The sequence below is a fragment of the Carcharhinus amblyrhynchos genome, chromosome 5 (assembly GCF_965287045.1).
Source record: "Carcharhinus amblyrhynchos chromosome 5, sCarAmb.v2.hapA, whole genome shotgun sequence".
In the NCBI taxonomy this organism is placed as follows: Eukaryota; Metazoa; Chordata; class Chondrichthyes; order Carcharhiniformes; family Carcharhinidae; genus Carcharhinus; species Carcharhinus amblyrhynchos.
In genome coordinates this window covers 101,858,438-101,878,526 of record NC_137328.1, presented here as the reverse complement: position 1 = coordinate 101,878,526, position 20,089 = coordinate 101,858,438, and the positions used below count along the sequence as shown (strand labels likewise).

General features: G+C 44.0%; 1 protein-coding gene across 1 annotated transcript in view; it reads left to right on the top strand.

Annotated features, from left to right (window-relative positions):
• The window catches only part of arsb (arylsulfatase B), a 95,094-nt gene that overhangs the window by 12,279 nt on the left and 62,726 nt on the right, over positions 1–20,089 (top strand). Inside the window, exons 2-3 of the mRNA XM_080189341.1 lie at positions 16,574–16,760; positions 17,980–18,170. Of these exons, the coding sequence (XP_080045467.1) occupies positions 16,574–16,760; positions 17,980–18,170 (378 nt within the window). The remainder of the gene's footprint in view (positions 1–16,573; positions 16,761–17,979; positions 18,171–20,089) is intronic.

Here is a 20,089-nt window from a genome sequence, read left to right as displayed (position 1 = left end):
TTGCAGGTTGTGGTGTCCCCATGCACCTACTGCTCTTGACCTTTTAGGTGGTAGTAGTTGTGGGTTTGGAAGGTGCTGTCTAAGGACACTTGGTGAATTGGCAATGCATCTTGTAGATGGTACACATTGCTCCCATTGCATCAGTGGTGGAGGGAGTAAATGTTTAAGTTGGTGGAAGGGGTGCTGATCAAGTGAGGCGCTCTGTCTTAAATGGTTTGAGCTTCTTGAGTGTTGTTGGAGCTGTGCTCGTCCAAGAAAGTGGAGAGCTTTCCATCACACTCCTGATTTGTGCCCTGTAGACTGCTGATAGGGGCAATACTTGCTGCAAAATCCTCAGCCTTTGACCTGCTCTTGTAACCACAGTATTTATATACTGGTTCAGGTCAGTTTCTGGTCACTGGTATCCTCTGGGATGTTGATTCACTGATGGTAATGCCATTGAATGTCAAGAGTTGATGGGTTAGATTTTCTTTTGGTGAATGTTATCTGGCACTTTTGTGGTTTTAATTCTTTAGTGGAAATAAGGGCATTAAATAGAGGTGATGGAACACTTGAGCAAATCAACAGCTGCTGAAGTATTGTGACAAAAAAGGGCCTATGGTGAGAATGTTGTAAAGTATAGTGTAAGGGACTTGGCAGAGTTTCTTCAGGGGTGCATGCAGATGGAAGTTTGTGGTGAGAGGTACAAGGAACGATTTGTGATGGTTTTGTCTGTGATTGAGCTGTTGGGGATAGAGAGTCCATGTGAGATGGCATAGTTAATGACATGGCGGTGAGGTCGGAGAAATTATGTGCAAGGAGAGAATAAGGGAAGCAGTGAATTCAAATCGGAGAGAGTAAGTATTTGAGAAGGGAGTAATGAAAAATGGTGTACAGTGAGGTGATAGGGACTTAGAGGTAATGGGTATGAAATCAGACCCATAGTCAAACTGTGCATGTGAATAGTACTTGAGGGAACTCAAGTTACATAGGCACAGCAAAGATTTAGGATCTGCTACCTCACAGTGCCAGGGACCCGGGTTCATTTCAGGCCTTGGGTGACTGTATGGAGTTTGCACATTCTCCCCATCTCTGAGTGGGTTTCCTCTGGATGCTCCAGTTTCCTTCTGCAGTCCAAAGATGTGCAGCTTAGATGGATTGGCTATGCTAAATTGCCCCTTGATGTCCCAAGGTGGATAGGTTAGATGGATTAACCTTGTAAATGTGTGGGGTTACACAAAGGTGGGGGGAGTGTGCCTGTAAGTTACACTATCAGAGAGTTGGTGCAAACTCGACAGGCTGACTGGCCCTTCTTTAAAAATTCATTCACAGGACATGAATGTTGCCAGCCAGTCAGCATTTATTGCCCATTACTAGTGGCTTAATAGGTCATTCCAGACTTGATACCAAATTCAGCAATTTCATATTATAGCCACTGCTTTCATTTTTTTCAGACATGCTGCTAGTAATGATTTTGCTGTTGCCATTCACACCTCCTCTACACCTCTTTTGTTAGCCCCATTACCAACCTCATTTGCAACATCAACGCTTATCATTTAATCTCTCCTGTCTTTTACTCTTTCACACACCTTGCCCTTTATGCTGTCCCCACCACCACCCCCCCCCCCCCCCGCCACCTTTCCATCCCTTTCTCTTCCCTTTTCCCTCTCCATACTTATTTGAAACCTGTCACATCCGAAATAAATAAATGAAACCTATTACATCTCCAACTTTTACCATTTCTTCCGATAGGCTATTGATCTGAAACTTTAATCCAGTTTTGCCAAGAAACTGTCCACAAAACACTTCAAGAACTCATCTTCCAGGCTACCTTTGCCAATTTGATTCATCACATTTAAACGTAGATTAAACTTGCTCATGATTATAACTGTACCTTTCTGTCATGCTTCCTGTACACCCTGCCCTCCAATGGAATTATTGTTGCCTCTCTTGGCATTTCTTCACAGATGAAGATTTTTTGGAAGATTGTATTGTTTGCAGACTTGAAGGTGGCAGGTCAGGCCTCGCTGGAACCAGCAGATTCTCTCAGTGGCTGAAAGCCAACGTGCAGTCACTGCTGGGGGAAATTGCATCTGGCCGTTTCCTCCTTTTTCTCTTTCATGCTTGCTGTTTACTCAAAGGCACCAGTAGTACTCCCCGGTGTGGTACTTCCTGGCATCACAATTGAAAGCCTGCGCTTCCCACTGGCAACGGTCGATATGGTTTCTTCAGAAAATGCGTGAAAGGTTTGTGTGGGGCGCCAATCTATAAACTATCTATAAACAAGTGAGTTCCTATCTTTGCTATTTCTTATCTCTACTCAAACTGAATCTACATCTTGATCTTTAGAACTGAGGTCATCCCTAATGTTGTACTAGTGACATCCTTAATTAACAGAGACCCCTCTCTACCTTTTCCTCCCTTCCTGTCCTTCCTCAATGTCATGTACCCTTCAATATTCAGGTCCCAGGCTTTGTCCTCCAACAGTCGTGTCTCTGTGTAATGGCTATCAGCTTATACATTTTTATCTCTATTTGTACTGCCAATTTATCTGTTTTGTTACGAATGCTGCATGCATTCAGATGCAGGAAAGGCTGGATCAGGCTATTGAGTTGGATGATCAGCCACGATTATAATAAATGGTGGAACAGGCTCTAAGGGCTGAATGGCTCCTCTAAATTTCTCCTTTCCACATTTCTGAGTCCTTAGTACTGTCTTTTTTACTACTTTTGCAAACTCGACTTATCTGCTGGTACACCTCTTAGATTGTGTGCTCAGTCCCAATTCTATATAGGACTGAGGGAGTGCTGCACTGTTGGAAGTGCCATATTTCCATTGAGGTATGAAAACAAATGCCCATCTGCCCTATCAGGTGGATATAAAAAATCCTGTCATTGTTTAGAGTGTAGAAATCACATGACATCCTAGCCATCATTAATCCCGTAACCAACATCATTAAAACAAATGATTTGGTCAGCTGTCTTATTGCTGTTGTGTGACATTGAAACATTGGAGTAGAAATTATTCCATCGTTAGCCTATTTTCTAGGTGGGAAGTGTGAACATAAATGATCATTTTCACGGCAGTAGTGCCCCGCGTCCCAAGGATACCTTAAAATCCGATACTATGTTATATTCTGATGACTTGCAGGTCTCTGGTAGCCCCCTTTAGTGACATTAGGCCACTGTTCTATCCTAATAGGGAAATTCCTGTCCTTGAGACACCTTTGGGAAACTTAGCTGATGCCAGGTCTCCTGTACTCCAGTTATGGATGGGGCCTAGCAATTGACTTAACACCAAAACAGTAAGTTTTAAAAAGAAATTGAATAATTTTTAATGTGAAGAAACCATGAGTGCTCCTTCCAGCTCCAAAATATTACTGTTGGTCTTGATTCCCACCCAACTCCTGGGTTCCTTGCTGTTTTCCACCCTCCTTCATGGAATTTACCTAATGCCTCGCCTGGAGAAGCAAGCAGCCTGATATCCCTTCTCTCAAAAGAGTGAGCTGCCTTTGGAGGTGTACGAGGTTGCGGTAACTTGTTCAGAATGTACTAAATGAGGTTTGAGACTTTGTTAGAGGATGTCTTCGGGCTTCTTGGATTGGGTCTACCCTGCCCACTCAGCACTGAAATTAGGCCAAAACATGAATTGGACCTCCAGCAACTACATTTGGAAATTCCTTCGTTGACAGTAAAGCATCTTGGAACATCCTGAGGTTGTGGAAGTCTCTATATAAATACAAATTCTTTGTTTGATTGTTACAAATGTGGGTACATATACACATGAATTAAGAACAGGAGTAGGCCATTTGGCCTATTGAACCTGCTCCACCATTCAGTAAGATTGGTAGTACAGCTGGAGAGATGCACACCGGTTTTCTCTTCCCAGCCAAAGTGCAAAATTCCACCGTGAGGTGTGATGTTCCAGCCCTTCCTGCTGGCTGGATCTTCCGCTTCAGCTGAAGGCGACCCTCTTGCAACAGGTACCCAGTCCGGATGGGTGAGCTGCCTCCACTGTTGGAAAGCACGTTGTGGTCAGGGAGTGGAACAACGACTGTAATCTTTTGTAGCGGCTATGTGCTAGTTTACAACTATTCAAAAGGCGGCTTAACAGACACACAATTATTCCCCAATTTCAGATAATGCTTGGTTCAAGTGTTTAAAGGTGTATTTTCCTTTATAGCCTCTGTACCATACTGGCTGTTTTAAATGTTCTTTCTTAAATTAACCATAAAGTTTGAACTTGTTTTATTTATTATTATTTGTGTACATATTCGAGGGATTTCTTGATCCCTCACATTACAGTTAGTAGTTACAGCAGAGGAGGGGGAAGCTGGAAGAAAAAGCTGTTTTATTTATTATTTAAATATCCTCCCGATTACACTGCAGTAACAGGTGTCACAGCATTGCTGCCAGAAAGTTCAGTGAACCCATGTTGACTTCTTGTCATTTGGAGGGGACTTTGTGCCAAATCTCAGTTCTGTCTCTTGGATGAGTGTCATTTTTCCAGATGATATGGCATCTGCATTCACTGGTTGTCTGATGCTCTAAATTAAAGTAACTTTTAAAACTAAAAAAAGACAGTCATGCTTCTATGAGAAGCAACTGGCTGAAGGTTCAGAGTGTGAGCTGGGGAATGGCTCCATTGGCTTCTCTGTACTGATCACCGATCCTACAACACTGGTTCCTTTTGTGAGAGGCTGCAGTGTAAGATATCACCAAACTTAGGGCTGGGATGGGAAAGAAAAGAAGGACAATGAGGTAGGCCAAAGTGAAAGTTCGATGATGGCAAGCTTGTGTTTTAAAACCTTGTAATTTGCAGGAGGAGGCAAAGAATGCGAGAAACTGCAAGCTGTTTTGAAATGATTGATTTGGACTCGGTGCCCAGATGGGTCGAGGCCCAAAATCCTCTTCCTTATTTGGGAGCAGGGCCTCGACAGTGTTGGGAAAAGGCTGGAGAGTGTTACTGGAGGCCCGATCTGGAGAGAAAGCTGCACTAGATAGAAATCATCAGTTATTTCTTAACCTTTCCAGCCTTATCTGATTGGAGTAAAGCAGGCAGTGGTGGAGGAATGTTAACAGGGAGTTGTTGAACGATGACCTAGGAGAAACGTGCATGGGATGAGGAGGTCACAAGGGTCAGACATACCTGTGCATTTTTTTCCACCTATTCTGGGTTGTTATGCACATCTCAAAGCAATCACAATGAACATTACAAGAGTTCCCCTTGGGGTGGATAAGGATGATCTCGCTGTGCTGTCTGATAACCCTCATTTGATAAGCTCACGTTACCAGATGTACACACAACATAAGCAGCACTTTTATCTCCTGACACTACCATTCCTCTGGCTGACTTTTCCTAATGTTAATAATTTAAAGCTATCTTTGTGGTGTTCCAACCTTGTACAGGTTTTCCTTACTTGGCAGGGTAAGGAACAAACTGCACAGTAGGACACAGCAGCTGAGCCGCACAGTACTGGAGAATAGTGTTTAAAATCTCTTTACTAACAAGAACTTACATTTATTTACACAGTGACTTTAAGGTGATGGTTTGTCACTGGTAACCCAGAGACCCAGGGTAATGATCTGGGGACCTGGGTTCGAATCCCATCAAGGCAGATGCTGCAATTTTGAACTCGACAAAAATCTGGAATTAAAGATGATCACAAAACTAATGTGAAACTTTAGGGAAGAAAATCTGCCATTCTTACCTGGTCTGGCCTACAGGTGACTCCAGATCCACAGCAACGTGGCTGACTCTTAAAAGCCTTTTGAAATGGCCTAGCAAGTCAATCAGTTTGGGGGCAATAAATCCTGGCCTTGTCAGAGATGCCCACATTCAGTGATTTAAAAAACTCAATAAAACATTTTAGTATAAAACAAAGTGTGACACTGTGCCGCATGATGAAATATTGTCATGTGACCCAAAGTTTGGTCAGAGAGGGAGGTTTTAAGGAGCGTCTTGAAGCAAGAGGTACACTGAGGGAGAATTTAACATGTCCAATGCACCTATCCAGCACATCTTTCATGCATGGGATGAGGAGGTCACAAGGGTCAGGCTCAGAGTGGGCTGTGGGGAGGAAAGGTTGTTGCTTGTTAAGTAAGGTTTGATGTTTGTGGCAATCACGGCGCTTTAAATTGGTTTTTGAGGAGAATGTTTTTGATTAAGTTTATTTTATTAGTGTCACAAGTAGGCTTACATTAACATTGTAATGAAGTTGCTGTGAAACTCCTCTAGTTGCCACACTCCAGCGCCTGTTCAGGTACACTGAGGGAGAATTTAGCATGTCTAATGCACCGAACCAGCACATCTTTCAGACTGTGGGAGGAAACCGGAGCACATGGAGGAAATTTGCACAGACACAGAGAACATGCAGACTCCATACAGACAGTGACCCAAGCTGGCAATCGAACCTGGGCCTCTGCCACTATGAGGCAGCAGTGCTAAAAGCTGCCACAGTGCTGCCCCTTAACGATATAGTGATTCTGATGAGTCCTGAGTTGGATCAAAGTCAGAAGATGCTGTAAACACTTTAGCAGGTGCAGAGGCACCCAAGAGGTACACAGCTGGCTAGTGTGGTCTGCAACCTTGGGGCCTGCCCACTTTGCAGCATGGCATTCCCAGGCTGCAGGAGCCTGTTCCCTTTTGCCAACTTTTTCTTCCTGCTTCCCTCCTCCACTGCTGTAACTATTTACACCTCCTGAACTATGATGTGAGGGATCAAGAAAATTGGTTGAGTATACACAGAGCCAAGTTATCAGCATTACAATGGTGGAGTTTATTGTGCTGATCAAGATCTATTTTGATGCCTTGCCAGTTGCAGCTCCAGTTTATAAATAAAACACTAGATGGTGCTGCTCCTGCACAATTGTCCTCTGTTAGTCTCTGACACTCTTTTTCCAGTCAGCTGTGACAGAAGGCGTGAGCAGAATAGATTCCCTCCACTCTGACCCAGCTACACATCACTGCGCCAGTGTGAATTTTTCCACTTCAGTTTAGTCATAGCCATCCTGAATTAAGTTGGTAATTTGGTGGCTAATTGCACTTGTTCCCACTTCTCTGCTTTTGATTTGAGATGTCTAGCCTCTGATATTTGCACCATCTCCAAGATGGCTTCCTTCATCCTCCGTTACGTCTCCCAACTTCGCTCCCATCTCCACTCGTGCGCTGGTGAAACTTCATTCAGGCCTTTGTTTGACTTGTGACTGGACAATTCCAACGCACTTCTTGCTGCTCTCCCGCAATCTCTATAATCATCCAAAAGACTGGTTCCCGTATCTTAACTCTCACCAAGTCTCATTCACTCTGTGCCTGCTGACTTAGATTGGCTCCTAGTCAAGGAATGGCTTGATTTAAAAATGCTTAACCTGGTTTTCAAATCCCACCATGGCCCCACACCTCCCTGTCCCTGTAATCTTCTGCCATCCCACAACCATCTGAGGTGTCTGTGCTTATTTAATTCTGATGTTGTCTAATTAGAACCTCCTGGTTTTAATTGCTGCACCGTTGGCCTTCAGTTACCTTGGGCTTGAGCTCTGGAATTCGCTCCTTGCACTTGTTTGCCTCTCAACCTCGTTCTCTTGCTTCAAGACGCTCCTTAAAACCTACCTCTCTGACCAAACTTTGGGTCACATGACCTAATATTTCATCATGCGGCACAGTGTCACACTTTGTTTTATACTAAAATGTTTTATTGACATTTTTTAATTCACTGAATGTGGGCATCTCTGACAAGGCCAGGATTTATTGCCCCCAAACTGATTGACTTGCTAGGCCATTTCAAAAGGCTTTTAAGAGTCAGCCACGTTGCTGTGGATCTGGAGTCACCTGTAGGCCAGACCAGGTAAGAATGGCAGATTTTCTTCCCTAAAGTTTCACATTAGTTTTGTGATCATCTTTAATTCCAGATTTTTATCGAGTTCAAAATTGCAGCATCTGCCTTGATGGGATTCGAACCCAGGTCCCCAGATCAGGTTCGATAAGGTTCACCATGGTAGGCTTCTGCAGAAAATGCAGATGTATGGGATTGTGGGTAATCTAGGAAGTTGGATCAGGAATTGGCTATCAGATAGGAGACAGAGGGTGGTGGTTGATGGTAAATATTCATCATGGAGTTCAGTTACGAGTGGTGTGCCTCAGGGATCTGTTTTGGGGCCACTGTTGTTTGTAATTTTTATTAATGATCTGGATGAGGGTATAGTTGGGTGGATTAGTAAATTTGCTGATGACACCAAAGTTGGAGGTGTGGTAGATTGTGAGGAAGGGTGTCATAGTCTGCAGGGAGACTTAGATAGGTTACAGAGCTGGGCCGAGAGGTGGCGGATGGAATTTAATGCGGAGAAGTGTGAGGTAATTCACTTTGGTAGGAGCAACAGATGTGTCGAGTATAGGGCTAACGGGAGGACTTTGAATAGTGTGGATGAACAGAGGGATCTAGGTGTATGTGTACATAGATCCCTGAAAGTTGGGAATCAAGTAGATAAGGTTGTTAAGAAGGCGTACGGTGTCTTGGCGTTTATTGGTAGGGGGATTGAATTTAGGAGTCGCAGCGTCATGTTGCAACTGTACACTACTCTAGTGCGGCCGCACTTGGAGTACTGTGTGCAGTTCTGGTCCCCGCATTACAAGAAGGATGTGGAGGCGTTGGAGAGGGTGCAGAGGAGGTTTACTAGGATGGTGCCTGGTATGGTGGGGAGGTCCTATGAGGAGAGACTGAGGGATTTAGGGTTGTTTTCGTTGGAAAGAAGGCGGCTAAGAGGGGATCTTATTGAAACATATAAGATGATTAGAGGTTTAGATAGGGTGGATAGTGATAGCCTTTTTCCTCGGATGGAGAAAGCTAGCACGAGGGGGCATGGCTTTAAATTAAGGGGGGGTAGCTACAGGACGGATGTCAGGGGTAGGTTCTTTACCCAGCGGGTGGTGAGGGATTGGAATGCCCTGCCTGCTGCAGTTGTAAATGCGCCTAGTTTGGGGGCGTTTAAGAGATCTCTGGATAGGTTTATGGACGAAAAGGGATTGGTATAGGCTAGTGGGTCATTGTTTTTGTAACTGGTCGGCGCAACATCGTGGGCCGAAGGGCCTGTTCTGCGCTGTAATGTTCTATGTTCTATCATTACCCTGGGTCTCTGGGTTACCAGTGACAAACCATCGCCTTAAAGTCACTGTGTAAATAAATGTAAGTTCTTGTTAGTAAAGAGATTTTAAACACTATTCTCCAGTACTGTGCGGCTCAGCTGCTGTGTCCTACTGTGCAGTTTGTTCCTTACCCTGCCAAGTAAGGAAAACCTGTACAAGGCTGGAACACCACAAAGATAGCTTTAAATTATTAACATTAGGAAAAGTCAGCCAGAGGAATGGTAGTGTCAGGAGATAAAAGTGCTGCTTATGTTGTGTGTACATCTGGTAACGTGAGCTTATCAAATGAGGGTTATCGGACAGCACAGTGAGATCATCCTTATCCACCCCAAGGGGAACTCTTGTAATGTTCATTGTGATTGCTTTGAGATGTGCATAACAACCCAGAATAGGTGGAAAAAAATGCACAGGTATGTCTGACCCTTGTGACCTCCTCATCCCATGCACGTTTCTCCTAGGTCATCGTTCAACAACTCCCTGTTAACATTCCTCCACCACTGCCTGCTTTACTCCAATCAGATAAGGCTGGAAAGGTTAAGAAATAACTGATGATTTCTATCTAGTGCAGCTTTCTCTCCAGATCGGGCCTCCAGTAACACTCTCCAGCCTTTTCCCAACACTGTCGAGGCCCTGCTCCCAAATAAGGAAGAGGATTTTGGGCCTCGACCCATCTGAGCACCGAGTCCAAATCAATCATTTCAAAACAGCTTGCAGTTTCTCGCATTCTTTGCCTCCTCCTGCAAATTACATGGTTTTAAAACACAAGCTTGCCATCATCGAACTTTCACCTTGGCCTACCTCATTGTCCTTCTTTTCTTTCCCATCCCAGCCCTAAGTTTGGTGATATCTTACACTGCAGCCTCTCACAAAAGGAACCAGTGTTGTAGGATCAGTGATCAGTACAGAGAAGCCAATGGAGCCATTCCCCAGCTCACACTCTGAACCTTCAGCCAGTTGCTTCTCATAGAAGCATGACTGTCTTTTTTTAGTTTTAAAAGTTACTTTAATTTAGAGCATCAGACAACCAGTGAATGCAGATGCCATATCATCTGGAAAAATGACACTCATCCAAGAGACACAACTGAGATTTGGCACAAAGTCCCCTCCAAATGACAAGAAGTCAACATGGGTTCACTGAACTTTCTGGCAGCAATGCTGTGACACCTGTTACTGCAGTGTAATTGGGAGGATATTTAAATAATAAATAAAACAGCTTTTTCTTCCAGCTTCCCCCTCCTCTGCTGTAACTACTAACTGTAATGTGAGGGATCAAGAAATCCCTCGAATATGTACACAAATAATAATAAATAAAACAAGTTCAAACTTTATGGTTAATTTGAAAAAGAACATTTAAAACAGCCAGTATAGTACAGAGGCTATAAAGGGAAATACACTTTTAAACACTTGAACCAAGCATTATCTGAAATTGGGGAATAATTGTGTGTCTGTTAAGCCGCCTTTTGAATAGTTGTAAACTAGCACATAGCCGCTACAAAAGATTACAGTCGTTGTTCCACTCCCTGACCACAACGTGCTTTCCAACAGTGGAGGCAGCTCACCCATCCGGACTGGGTACCCGTTGCAAGAGGGTCGCCTTCAGCTGAAGCGGAAGATCCAGCCAGCAGGAAGGGCTGGAACATCACACCTCACGGTGGAATTTTGCACTTTGGTTGGGGAGAGAAAACCGGTGTGCATCTCTCCAGCTGTACTACCAATCTTACTGAATGGTGGAGCAGGTTCAATAGGCCAAATGGCCTACTCCTGTTCTTAATTCATGTGTATATGTACCCACATTTGTAACAATCAAACAAAGAATTTGTATTTATATAGAGACTTCCACGACCTCAGGATGTTCCAAGATGCTTTACTGTCAACGAAGGAATTTCCAAATGTAGTTGCTGGAGGTCCAATTCATGTTTTGGCCTAATTTCAGTGCTGAGTGGGCAGGGTAGACCCAATCCAAGAAGCCCGAAGACATCCTCTAACAAAGTCTCAAACCTCATTTAGTACATTCTGAACAAGTTACCGAAACCTCGTACACCTCCAAAGGCAGCTCACTCTTTTGAGAGAAGAGATATCAGGCTGCTTGCTTCTCCAGGCGAGGCATTAGGTAAATTCCATGAAGGAGGGTGGAAAACAGCAAGGAACCCAGGAGTTGGGTGGGAATCAAGACCAACAGTAATATTTTGGAGCTGGAAGGAGCACTCATGGTTTCTTCACATTAAAAATTATTCAATTTCTTTTTAAAACTTACTGTTTTGGTGTTAAGTCAATTGCTAGGCCCCATCCATAACTGGAGTACAGGAGACCTGGCATCAGCTAAGTTTCCCAAAGGTGTCTCAAGGACAGGAATTTCCCTATTAGGATAGACCAGTGGCCTAATGTCACTAAAGGGGGCTACCAGAGACCTGCAAGTCATCAGAATATAACATAGTATCGGATTTTAAGGTATCCTTGGGACGCGGGGCACTACTACCGTGAAAATGATCATTTATGTTCACACTTCCCACCTAGAAAATAGGCTAACGATGGAATGATTTCTACTCCAATGTTTCAATGTCACACAACAGCAATTAAGACAGCTGACCAAATCATTTGTTTTAATGATGTTGGTTACGGGATTAATGATGGCTAGGATGTCATGTGATTTCTACACCCTTCTCTAAACAATGACAGGATTTTTTATATTCACCTGATTGGGGGTTTACAATTTACACAAAAGAAGTCTAAATAAACTAAAGGAAGGGAATTGTTACTATGAATTTATGGAGCTGCTTGCTAAAACTGCACTGGTTGAGGTGAATAATGAAAACTAATGAGATGTTTTGGGTCTGTAGTTTGATCACTGTGTGCTAAATCCATTTTTTAAAATTTAAATACGGACTTAAGGCATTATTCAATTGCAATGACTGCCTGGGATAGTGTTTGCATAGCAGAAAACCACCTTCTCTGCAAATTTTCCCAGCTCTGAAGTGGTTTTGGAGTCAACTGTTCTGGAACAGAGTTAACCCACCTGAGAGTCCACCGAATGATAAAATGCTCCTTTAATGCCATCTAACAATGCGGCAGCAGCATTCACTGCATTTTCCTAATCAGCTAGTGTAATACTCGGGGTGGGTTCTCTCCATAAACGGTCAACAATGTGGGATTAAAGCTTTCGGTAACATTAGATAGCTAACCAACAGGAAAACAACTGCCAAGACATAGGAGCCTTTGTGCAAGATTCCAAACAGCACTAAAAAAGAAAATAGACTCGAGACAGAAAAATAAACAAGATACAAGAGGGATACAGAGAAAAGGAAGACATGCAAAAATTAAACTTTTTGTTTCTTGTGTAACAAAATTTTCTTGAAACCAAGCGTCAAGGCACTAAGTGGAATTTTCGATTTCTTTCTCTCCTTGGGTGCTGTGTTTTAGAATCAATCTCGCACCTGAGTTAAGTAAAGAAGTATGTTTTCAAACAACTTGCATTTATGAAGTCTGTTTAATATAGAGAACGGATCGCGGTGTTTCACAGAGCAGTAATGGAGAGACTTAAAGGAGGAATTAAAGCAACATGCTAATGTACTGGAAGAAGCCTCATCTTGCAGGGTATGGGGGGGGAAAAAGCTTGATGTGTGGGAATTGGCTAGTTCTTCCAAGGAGGCACATGCACAAGAGAGAAGGGGAGGCGATGGCCTAGTGCTATTATCGTTAGACTATTAATCCAGAAACTCAGTTAATGTCCTGGGGACCCGAGTTTGCATCCCACCATGGCAGATGGTGGAATTTGAATTCAATAACGATATCTGGAATGAAGAATCTATTGGTGACCATGAAACCATTGTCAATTGTCAGAAAAACCCGTCTGGTTCACTAATGTCCTTTTAGGGAAGGAAATCTACCGTCCTTACCTGGTCCAGCCTACATGTGACTCCAGAGCCACAGCAATGTGGTTGACTCTCAGCTACTCTCTGATGAAGGACAAGTAGGAATGGGCAATAAATGCCAGCCAGCCAGTGGTACCCATGTCTCACAAATGAATAAAAATAAATGGATGGCTGTTTTCTGTATGGTGAAATCTTGATTCTATAAAGGGGAGATATTTAGTGAGGAGTTACAGAGCACGTGGCAAGTTAGAGTTATTGCCAACTCTGGTGCTGCAGAGGGAGGGGAGATAGAAAATAAACCGGAATTGGAAGATTTGGACAATAAAGACTGCGATGTATGACTAATGCGGTGAGTATATAAATTTGTAAATGAAGACTCTTTCAATTTGATGTATGGGGTAGAAATAGAAGGCGCAATTTTACGAGAACTATTCTAAATGTCAAGCTAGTGTGAAAATGGAAGAGTTGCAGATCCTTTTTTTTAGGCATGAAAACTCACGCCCAATCTTGTGCATGGAAAAATGGTCCACCCCATTTCTAGCTGCTGTAGGCAATGGGCTGGGCTTAATTTGCCATGCAGCCTGCAGAGGGAGCTATTGTACATGTGCAGACCTTCTAATGCTGCACATGCGCAATAGGAGCAGCAGAGGTCTGATAGACAGAGAGCTGTCAGGCCCCTGCTGCTGCAGGCAGCATCAGAATCTTGGAGATCCACAGCCATTTGTGAGCCCCATACCCCTCAAAATGCAGCCCCCGCTGCTCCTTGCCTGCTACCCAGACCGATCGCATCCTTCCCAATGATTGCAATGCAGTGTGGCACCTCCCCATATTGATCACCTGCAGAGTGCCAGCAGGCCATCCCTCCCCCGATCTGATCACAGGCAGAGTGCACATTGGCCCCATCCGAACACTCGCCATGTGTGCAGCAGGCCACCCCAGGCCCTTGCTCTGCTGGTGAGCAGTGCCAAGATGCCAGGCTGGCATTGCCCAAGGGTACCCCTGGCCCATGACCTCCCTGGAGGGCCTCAATACCTCCCGTTCTCCTGGCCATCACGGCTGTTCATGAGGACCAGATGTTTTCCTCGCAGGAGAGAACCTCTCCCAACAAGACCACAAAGAAATAAATCCAGATGATTCAGCGCCGGGCTCATTAATGCCATGCAAACCAATATTAAAATTCATTTGAATAAATTATTCAGCCTCCTATCCATTTCCAGTGAGAAGCTGATCTCACCGGAAATGGGCCAGAGGCTTTATAAATTATTCAAAAGTACATTAATGTTGATGTGAAACTCAAATTGGGATCAGGCTCGGGAGAGGAATGGAACTGGGCACTGTCTTTATTGAGTTGTGGGTAAGTGTGGTGTACAAGAATTTTTGGAAGGAATTGAATAAAATGTCCCTGGCAATCAATGTACAAAATAAGAACATAAGAAATAGGAGCAGGAGTAGGCCATCTAGCCCTTCGAGCCTGCCCCGCCATTCAATAAGTTCATGGCTGATCTGAAGTGGATCAGTTCCACTTTCCCGCTCTCCCCATAACCCTTAATTCCCTTGTCTATCAGAAACCTATCTACCCGTGTCTTAAATATATTTAGCAAGGTAGCCTCCACCACATCAACGGGCATAGAATATCAGAGATTCTTTGAGTGAAGAAGTTCCCCCTCAACTCTGATCTAAAATGCCCCCCACTTATCTTGAGGTTGCCACCCCTCTTGAGGATAACATGACTGCAGTAGTGTGTTTCTGTTATGCTTCATGTGGAGAACAAAAACCTTTTTAAAGGTGGTATTTGAATTCCCAGTGACCAACCTAAAGGAGTTGCATGACAAAATTTTAAGTTCGAAGACTTTTACTGTAACCCACAAGGTAAAAGCATTGCTGACTAAACAGTATTTAGTAGGCAATGGCTATTTTAACCTACATAAGAGGTTAAAGATCTGCTTTTCCTTGTTTCACTGAACTGTAACATTTGAATGATCATCAATAGATGCTTGTCTAAGCTTCTGGAGAAGTCCAAAATTTTTGGTAAGGACCAGTCTGGCAAAATTCATTTCTTAGGTTACCTTTTTCAAACAGAGATCACCTCCTCCTGCGTTCTCCCTCATTTGTCTACACTAAGACACAACTTCCTCCCTGCTAACCAGACTACCTGCTGACCTTGTCTCTCTGTGAAACTGCCCTGTTACCCTGCCCCCCTCCCTCCCCGTGTGAAATCTAGAGACAGGAGCTGTAATTTTCTACTTTTTCATTTTGACGTTTTGCCTGGGGCGGGAAAAATCAGAGGGCAGCCGGCCAGCTGCCTTGCCAGGATTTTCTGCCATGTTTTCAAGCATTTTGTGAATAAAATGGAAGGGGCAAGTCCCGCAACATCACGCCGGCAGACTGTGTTCTGATTGGGACTGCCCCGCCAGCAAAGAAGGGTGCTCCAATTTAAGTAAATAAATCATTTTTTTTTTAGAAGTCAAAATCCCCACAGAACTCCTATTTCCCCACCAACCTCCGCACCACGTCTCCCACCACCATGGAACATTTCCTCCTCTGGCACTGTAGCAGGCTACTGCCCAGGTATGACCCTCTCCCTCCTGGCGGGTGTACTCACCTGTGCACCTCCAGCGGGTTCTGTACACCTGGCGCGTGTCCTGGGGGACCTGTTGTGATTCAGATGGGTGAGCCCTCACACTGATGTGACTGTACAATGTAACGTGGCGGGGGGAGGGGTGAAATGGTGTGTGCTGCTTGATGATCATGTTTGCATTAATTCAATAGTCAGGATTCCCATTACGTCATGAATGGGAACAATCGGGCAGGGAAATCCCCTGGTTTAAAAGCTACTTTGGGACTACCTCTTGATTCTTTGCCCCGTCTGCCGTTCATGTCATTCCCCGCTTCACCCCCCACCCCCCCCAAAACAGAGGCAGAAGATCCCTCCCAGAAAGTCTGTCTGCAGTCAGCCTCAGCTGCTTCTGCCTTTGTTTCATTTTGCGCCTTGCTTCGATTTACTCTTGTTCCCCTGGCAACCAAGTCCACTTGGCCTGTTACCAGGCTGAACTCATAACAGATTATCATTACTCTCCTCTTTGACCTATTTTGTTAGATTAAGGAGACAGTTTAAAACATAACCTTATAAAATTTGTATTCATTACAGTTACTTTAGCCATTCACGCTCGCGTCTAAATGAAAATGCTTCACAAGAATCTTGTACATTGTGGTGGATGTTGTACGGCAGTCTTAACTCGAAATATTACAGCATCAGCCAACAGGAACTTTCATTTACGCAGCACCCTTCAAATAGTAAGACATCCCAGGGTCCAGGCACATTAAGCTGAGCACTAAGCCACGTAAAGAGATCCTAGGAGAGGGAACTGGAAGAGATTGCTCTGAGCAATATCACTAAAATATTGTCAAGTCCCCTAGCCTCATTGTACAGAAAATGTGAAGAAGAAAATGGACGCCTAGCAGATGCAGTCGACATGTACAAATTATTTCAAAACATTAATTATTATATGGCATTGTCGTGCGTTGCGTAGCAACAGTGCTTTCACACACAGCCACTTGCAGCTTAATTATTCATGGTTTCTCTCCAGATCCACACAGGTTTACAACATGAGATCATCTGGCCTTGTCAACGATCCTGTCACCCACTAGATGAAAAGCTGCTACCTCAACTGCTCAAAGAGGCTGGTTATAGCACCCACATGGTGGGCAAATGGCACTTGGGCATGTACAAGAAAGAGTGCCTCCCAACGCAAAGAGGATTTGATTCCTATTTTGGTAATTATTTTTTTCAGTTCGCTGCATGGTTTTAATGGTCAGGACATTCTTTCTGTCTGAGGTGAAGTTAGTTCACCTTTGTCCATGCACTTGTAAAGTCACAATGTTACTCCTGCAGAGGCTAGCTTAGGTCGCAAGTGGGATAGTTTCACTACAAAAGGTGCACGGAGATGCCAACTTCATCACTACCTCTTCCCAGGAAGTATTTTTCACACACTAACATTTGCCGGCTGCACCAGTTTTAAACCCCAGAAAGAATGTTTCAGTTGTACCCACTCAGTCATATGGTGAGCCAGTAACATAGTGTGTAGTACAATAAGATTTGAGTTTAATCATCACTTCTACACAGTACAGTTTTGCTGTTGATTTTTTTTTTAAACTTCTCTTTGTTCTGTGTAAATAGATTTCCCCCATTCTCCCATTCTCAATACTTTTGCTGAGGGTCTCAGCTAAGGGTCGCTGTTAATGTGCTGAACCCAATCCAGCTGCCGCGATTAGCCACACCAGCTATCTTTCCTCTTTTCCCCAGACCTCCCCCCCCCCCCGCTCTGCTTGCCTATACTACACAGCTTAGAGACACTGAGGTCCACTCTGGCTGAGATCAACTAATTCAGTACAGAACAGGGGCTGAAGCTGGAACTTAGGCCCGAGCTGTGTTGCTCACGTTGGTGCGCCTGTTCATTTTCAAGTTTACTTATTAGTGTTACAAGTAGGCTTACACTAACTCCAGTGAAGTTACTGTGAAAATTCCCTAGTCACCATATTTCAGCGTCTGTTCAGATACACTGAGAGAATTTAGCATAGCCAATGCACCTAACCAGCACCTCTTTCGTTCTGTGGGAGGAAATCGGAGCACCTGGAGGAAACCCACACAGACATGGGGAGAATGTACAGACTCCGCACAGACTGATCGAACCCAGGTCCCTGTGAGACAGCAGTGCTAACCACTGCCACCGTACTGCCCCATTTAGCCATTGGGGACGCTATCAATTTGAGACCACCTTTTCCTTTCCATTTTACTAAGTTTTTTTTTGTTGTAAAGATGTGAAGTGTTAATAATGCATTAGGTTTGGAACTTTGGCTAATGCACCTTTCTAATTTACCCTTTGGATCATCATGTTAGCAAGCAAGATGATAATGTTCCATAACAATCTTAATAACATTCCATCAACACATGGGGTGTTGTGTTGCTTCAGTAATTGTTTCTTTTACACTTTAGGTTACTTGTTGGGCAGTGAGAATTATTACACTCACGACCGCTGTTATTTCATTGCACCGCTGAACGTCACTCGCTGCGCCTTGGACTTGCGTAACGGCGAGAAGCCTGCCCCTGGCTTCACGAACTGGTATTCGACTCATCTATTTACACACAAAGCCACTGAACTCCTATCCAAACATGACCCTGCAAAGGTTGGTACACATCGTAGAAAACTTAATAGGGTTGCTTTGTTACAGCAGCTGGTATTCTTTTTGTTGGCCAGAAAGAGGTCTTTGAAACCAGATTCTCACGAAACTGAGTACCTGCTAAGATTGTCCATTCTGGCAACTGCCATAATCCCCAGGCAGTCCCTTAACTATCTGTGCCTCTGTTCTGCCATTCACACATTTCTGGTCACTTAATGGACACTTCTAGCACTTCTCTCAGCCGTCTTCATCCTCAGTTACATTCCCTTTGTCCCATTTGAGATGCCAACCCCCACACCCTCGTTGTATAAATCTCTGTTGATTCTCTTTATCCTTAGCTCTGTTGGAGGGTCATCTGGTCTCAACATTGGCTCTATTCTCTCCCCACAGATGCTGTCAGACCTGCTGAGATTTTCCAGCATTGACTGTGTTTGGTCCATTTTCTGTACTTCACTTGACAACCTATCATTCATAAAGCAAGTCAGAAAAGAGATAGCTTGTAGAACAATATTTTTAAACAAATACATACTAAACAAGAGGACTTCCTTTTAAGTTTAAAGAATGTCCTGCAAATGTAGGAAGGTAGCTGTAAAGTACAATGAAGCTGTGAAAGCAAAACACAGAAGGAAGAGGTTGAAATTAAGAGTGATGGTGCGCTAGATATCTGAGGTGAAACAACCTTGCGGTGAAATAATTAACCCAGAGCAGCTGAATGTTGTAATTAAGTCAACAGCATGGAGGTCAGGGTGACCGTACAGAACGAGAACAAAGGATTTCAAAGGAAGACAGCACATCCGAGTGCACCCAGGATTGGCTGCTTGTCTTGTTTTGATCAAAGTGCTTCTTGAGGATAAAAATAATACAAAAATTGAACGTGGGGCACACGCTAATGATGGGATCCCTAGGGTGAACTCATTTTTCAGACAATCTCCCTTTAATTAGAAAAAGGTGGGATTTCTTTGGGTGTGTGGGAAGGGCATTATGGATAGGGCAGAGAGGGAGGGTGGACAGAACTGTTGGTGGGGGAAGCAGTGGGAGCTACTGATTTTGCATGGGGGTGGGGAGCTGGGAACATGCCCCTTCACCCACCAGTTCCCCTCATCCTCTCCCTCACCTCATATTTCAGCTGTCCTTATTGCTTGACTTTGTAAAAGTCTTTCTGCTGGATTTCTACCCTCACTACCTGCTAACTCGAAAGACCTTGGTGAAAAGTACCAGAAAGTTATGCCGTTTAGTTCCAATCTCAGTTGCGGAAACTCGAGCCAGAATTAAAATAAAAGAAAAACTACCTGAGACATTGGGCACAGGCCTCGCCAGTTAAAAAGGAGCAATGGCTGGATGAGGGAATAATTGCCCACTTAAGGGTCTCAATTGGCCTATGAGTTGGGAGGGGGGGGTGGTGTTGATGGGCCTGCCCCTGATGATGGCATGATTCCTTCATTCACAGGTCCACCCAGCTGTTTTCTCAGCTGCCAGTTATCCCTAAACCCAGGCTAGGTAGTTCACACAAGGGTCTGAAACCTTGCTGGGCTCAGGATGAGAGCTGAAATTGGGAAGCACATGGATATGTGTGCTCATGTGGATTACACCTGTCCTCCTGTCATTGGACGTGCTGAGAGTAAGTCAACACCAAGCTGGACTGTTTTAATTTTTAATTCCCTGAGATCAAATGACCTCCGATTCTCCCAAAATCCCCAGAAAAGGCCATCAAATTATCTGAAACCTCGGATACCAATTTTCATTTCTTTGAAACAACATTGAGGCAAGTACAAAATATTGAGCCTGTAAATTGTTCTCCCTATCATTTCCATGGTCTATGCAAGATTTGTCCCTTATTTTTATGTTTTAAGAAATGGCAAGAAATAATTGGGCTAGGCAGCAGATAACATTGCACTACAGCATGCAGATTTCATGGCCATGTGACT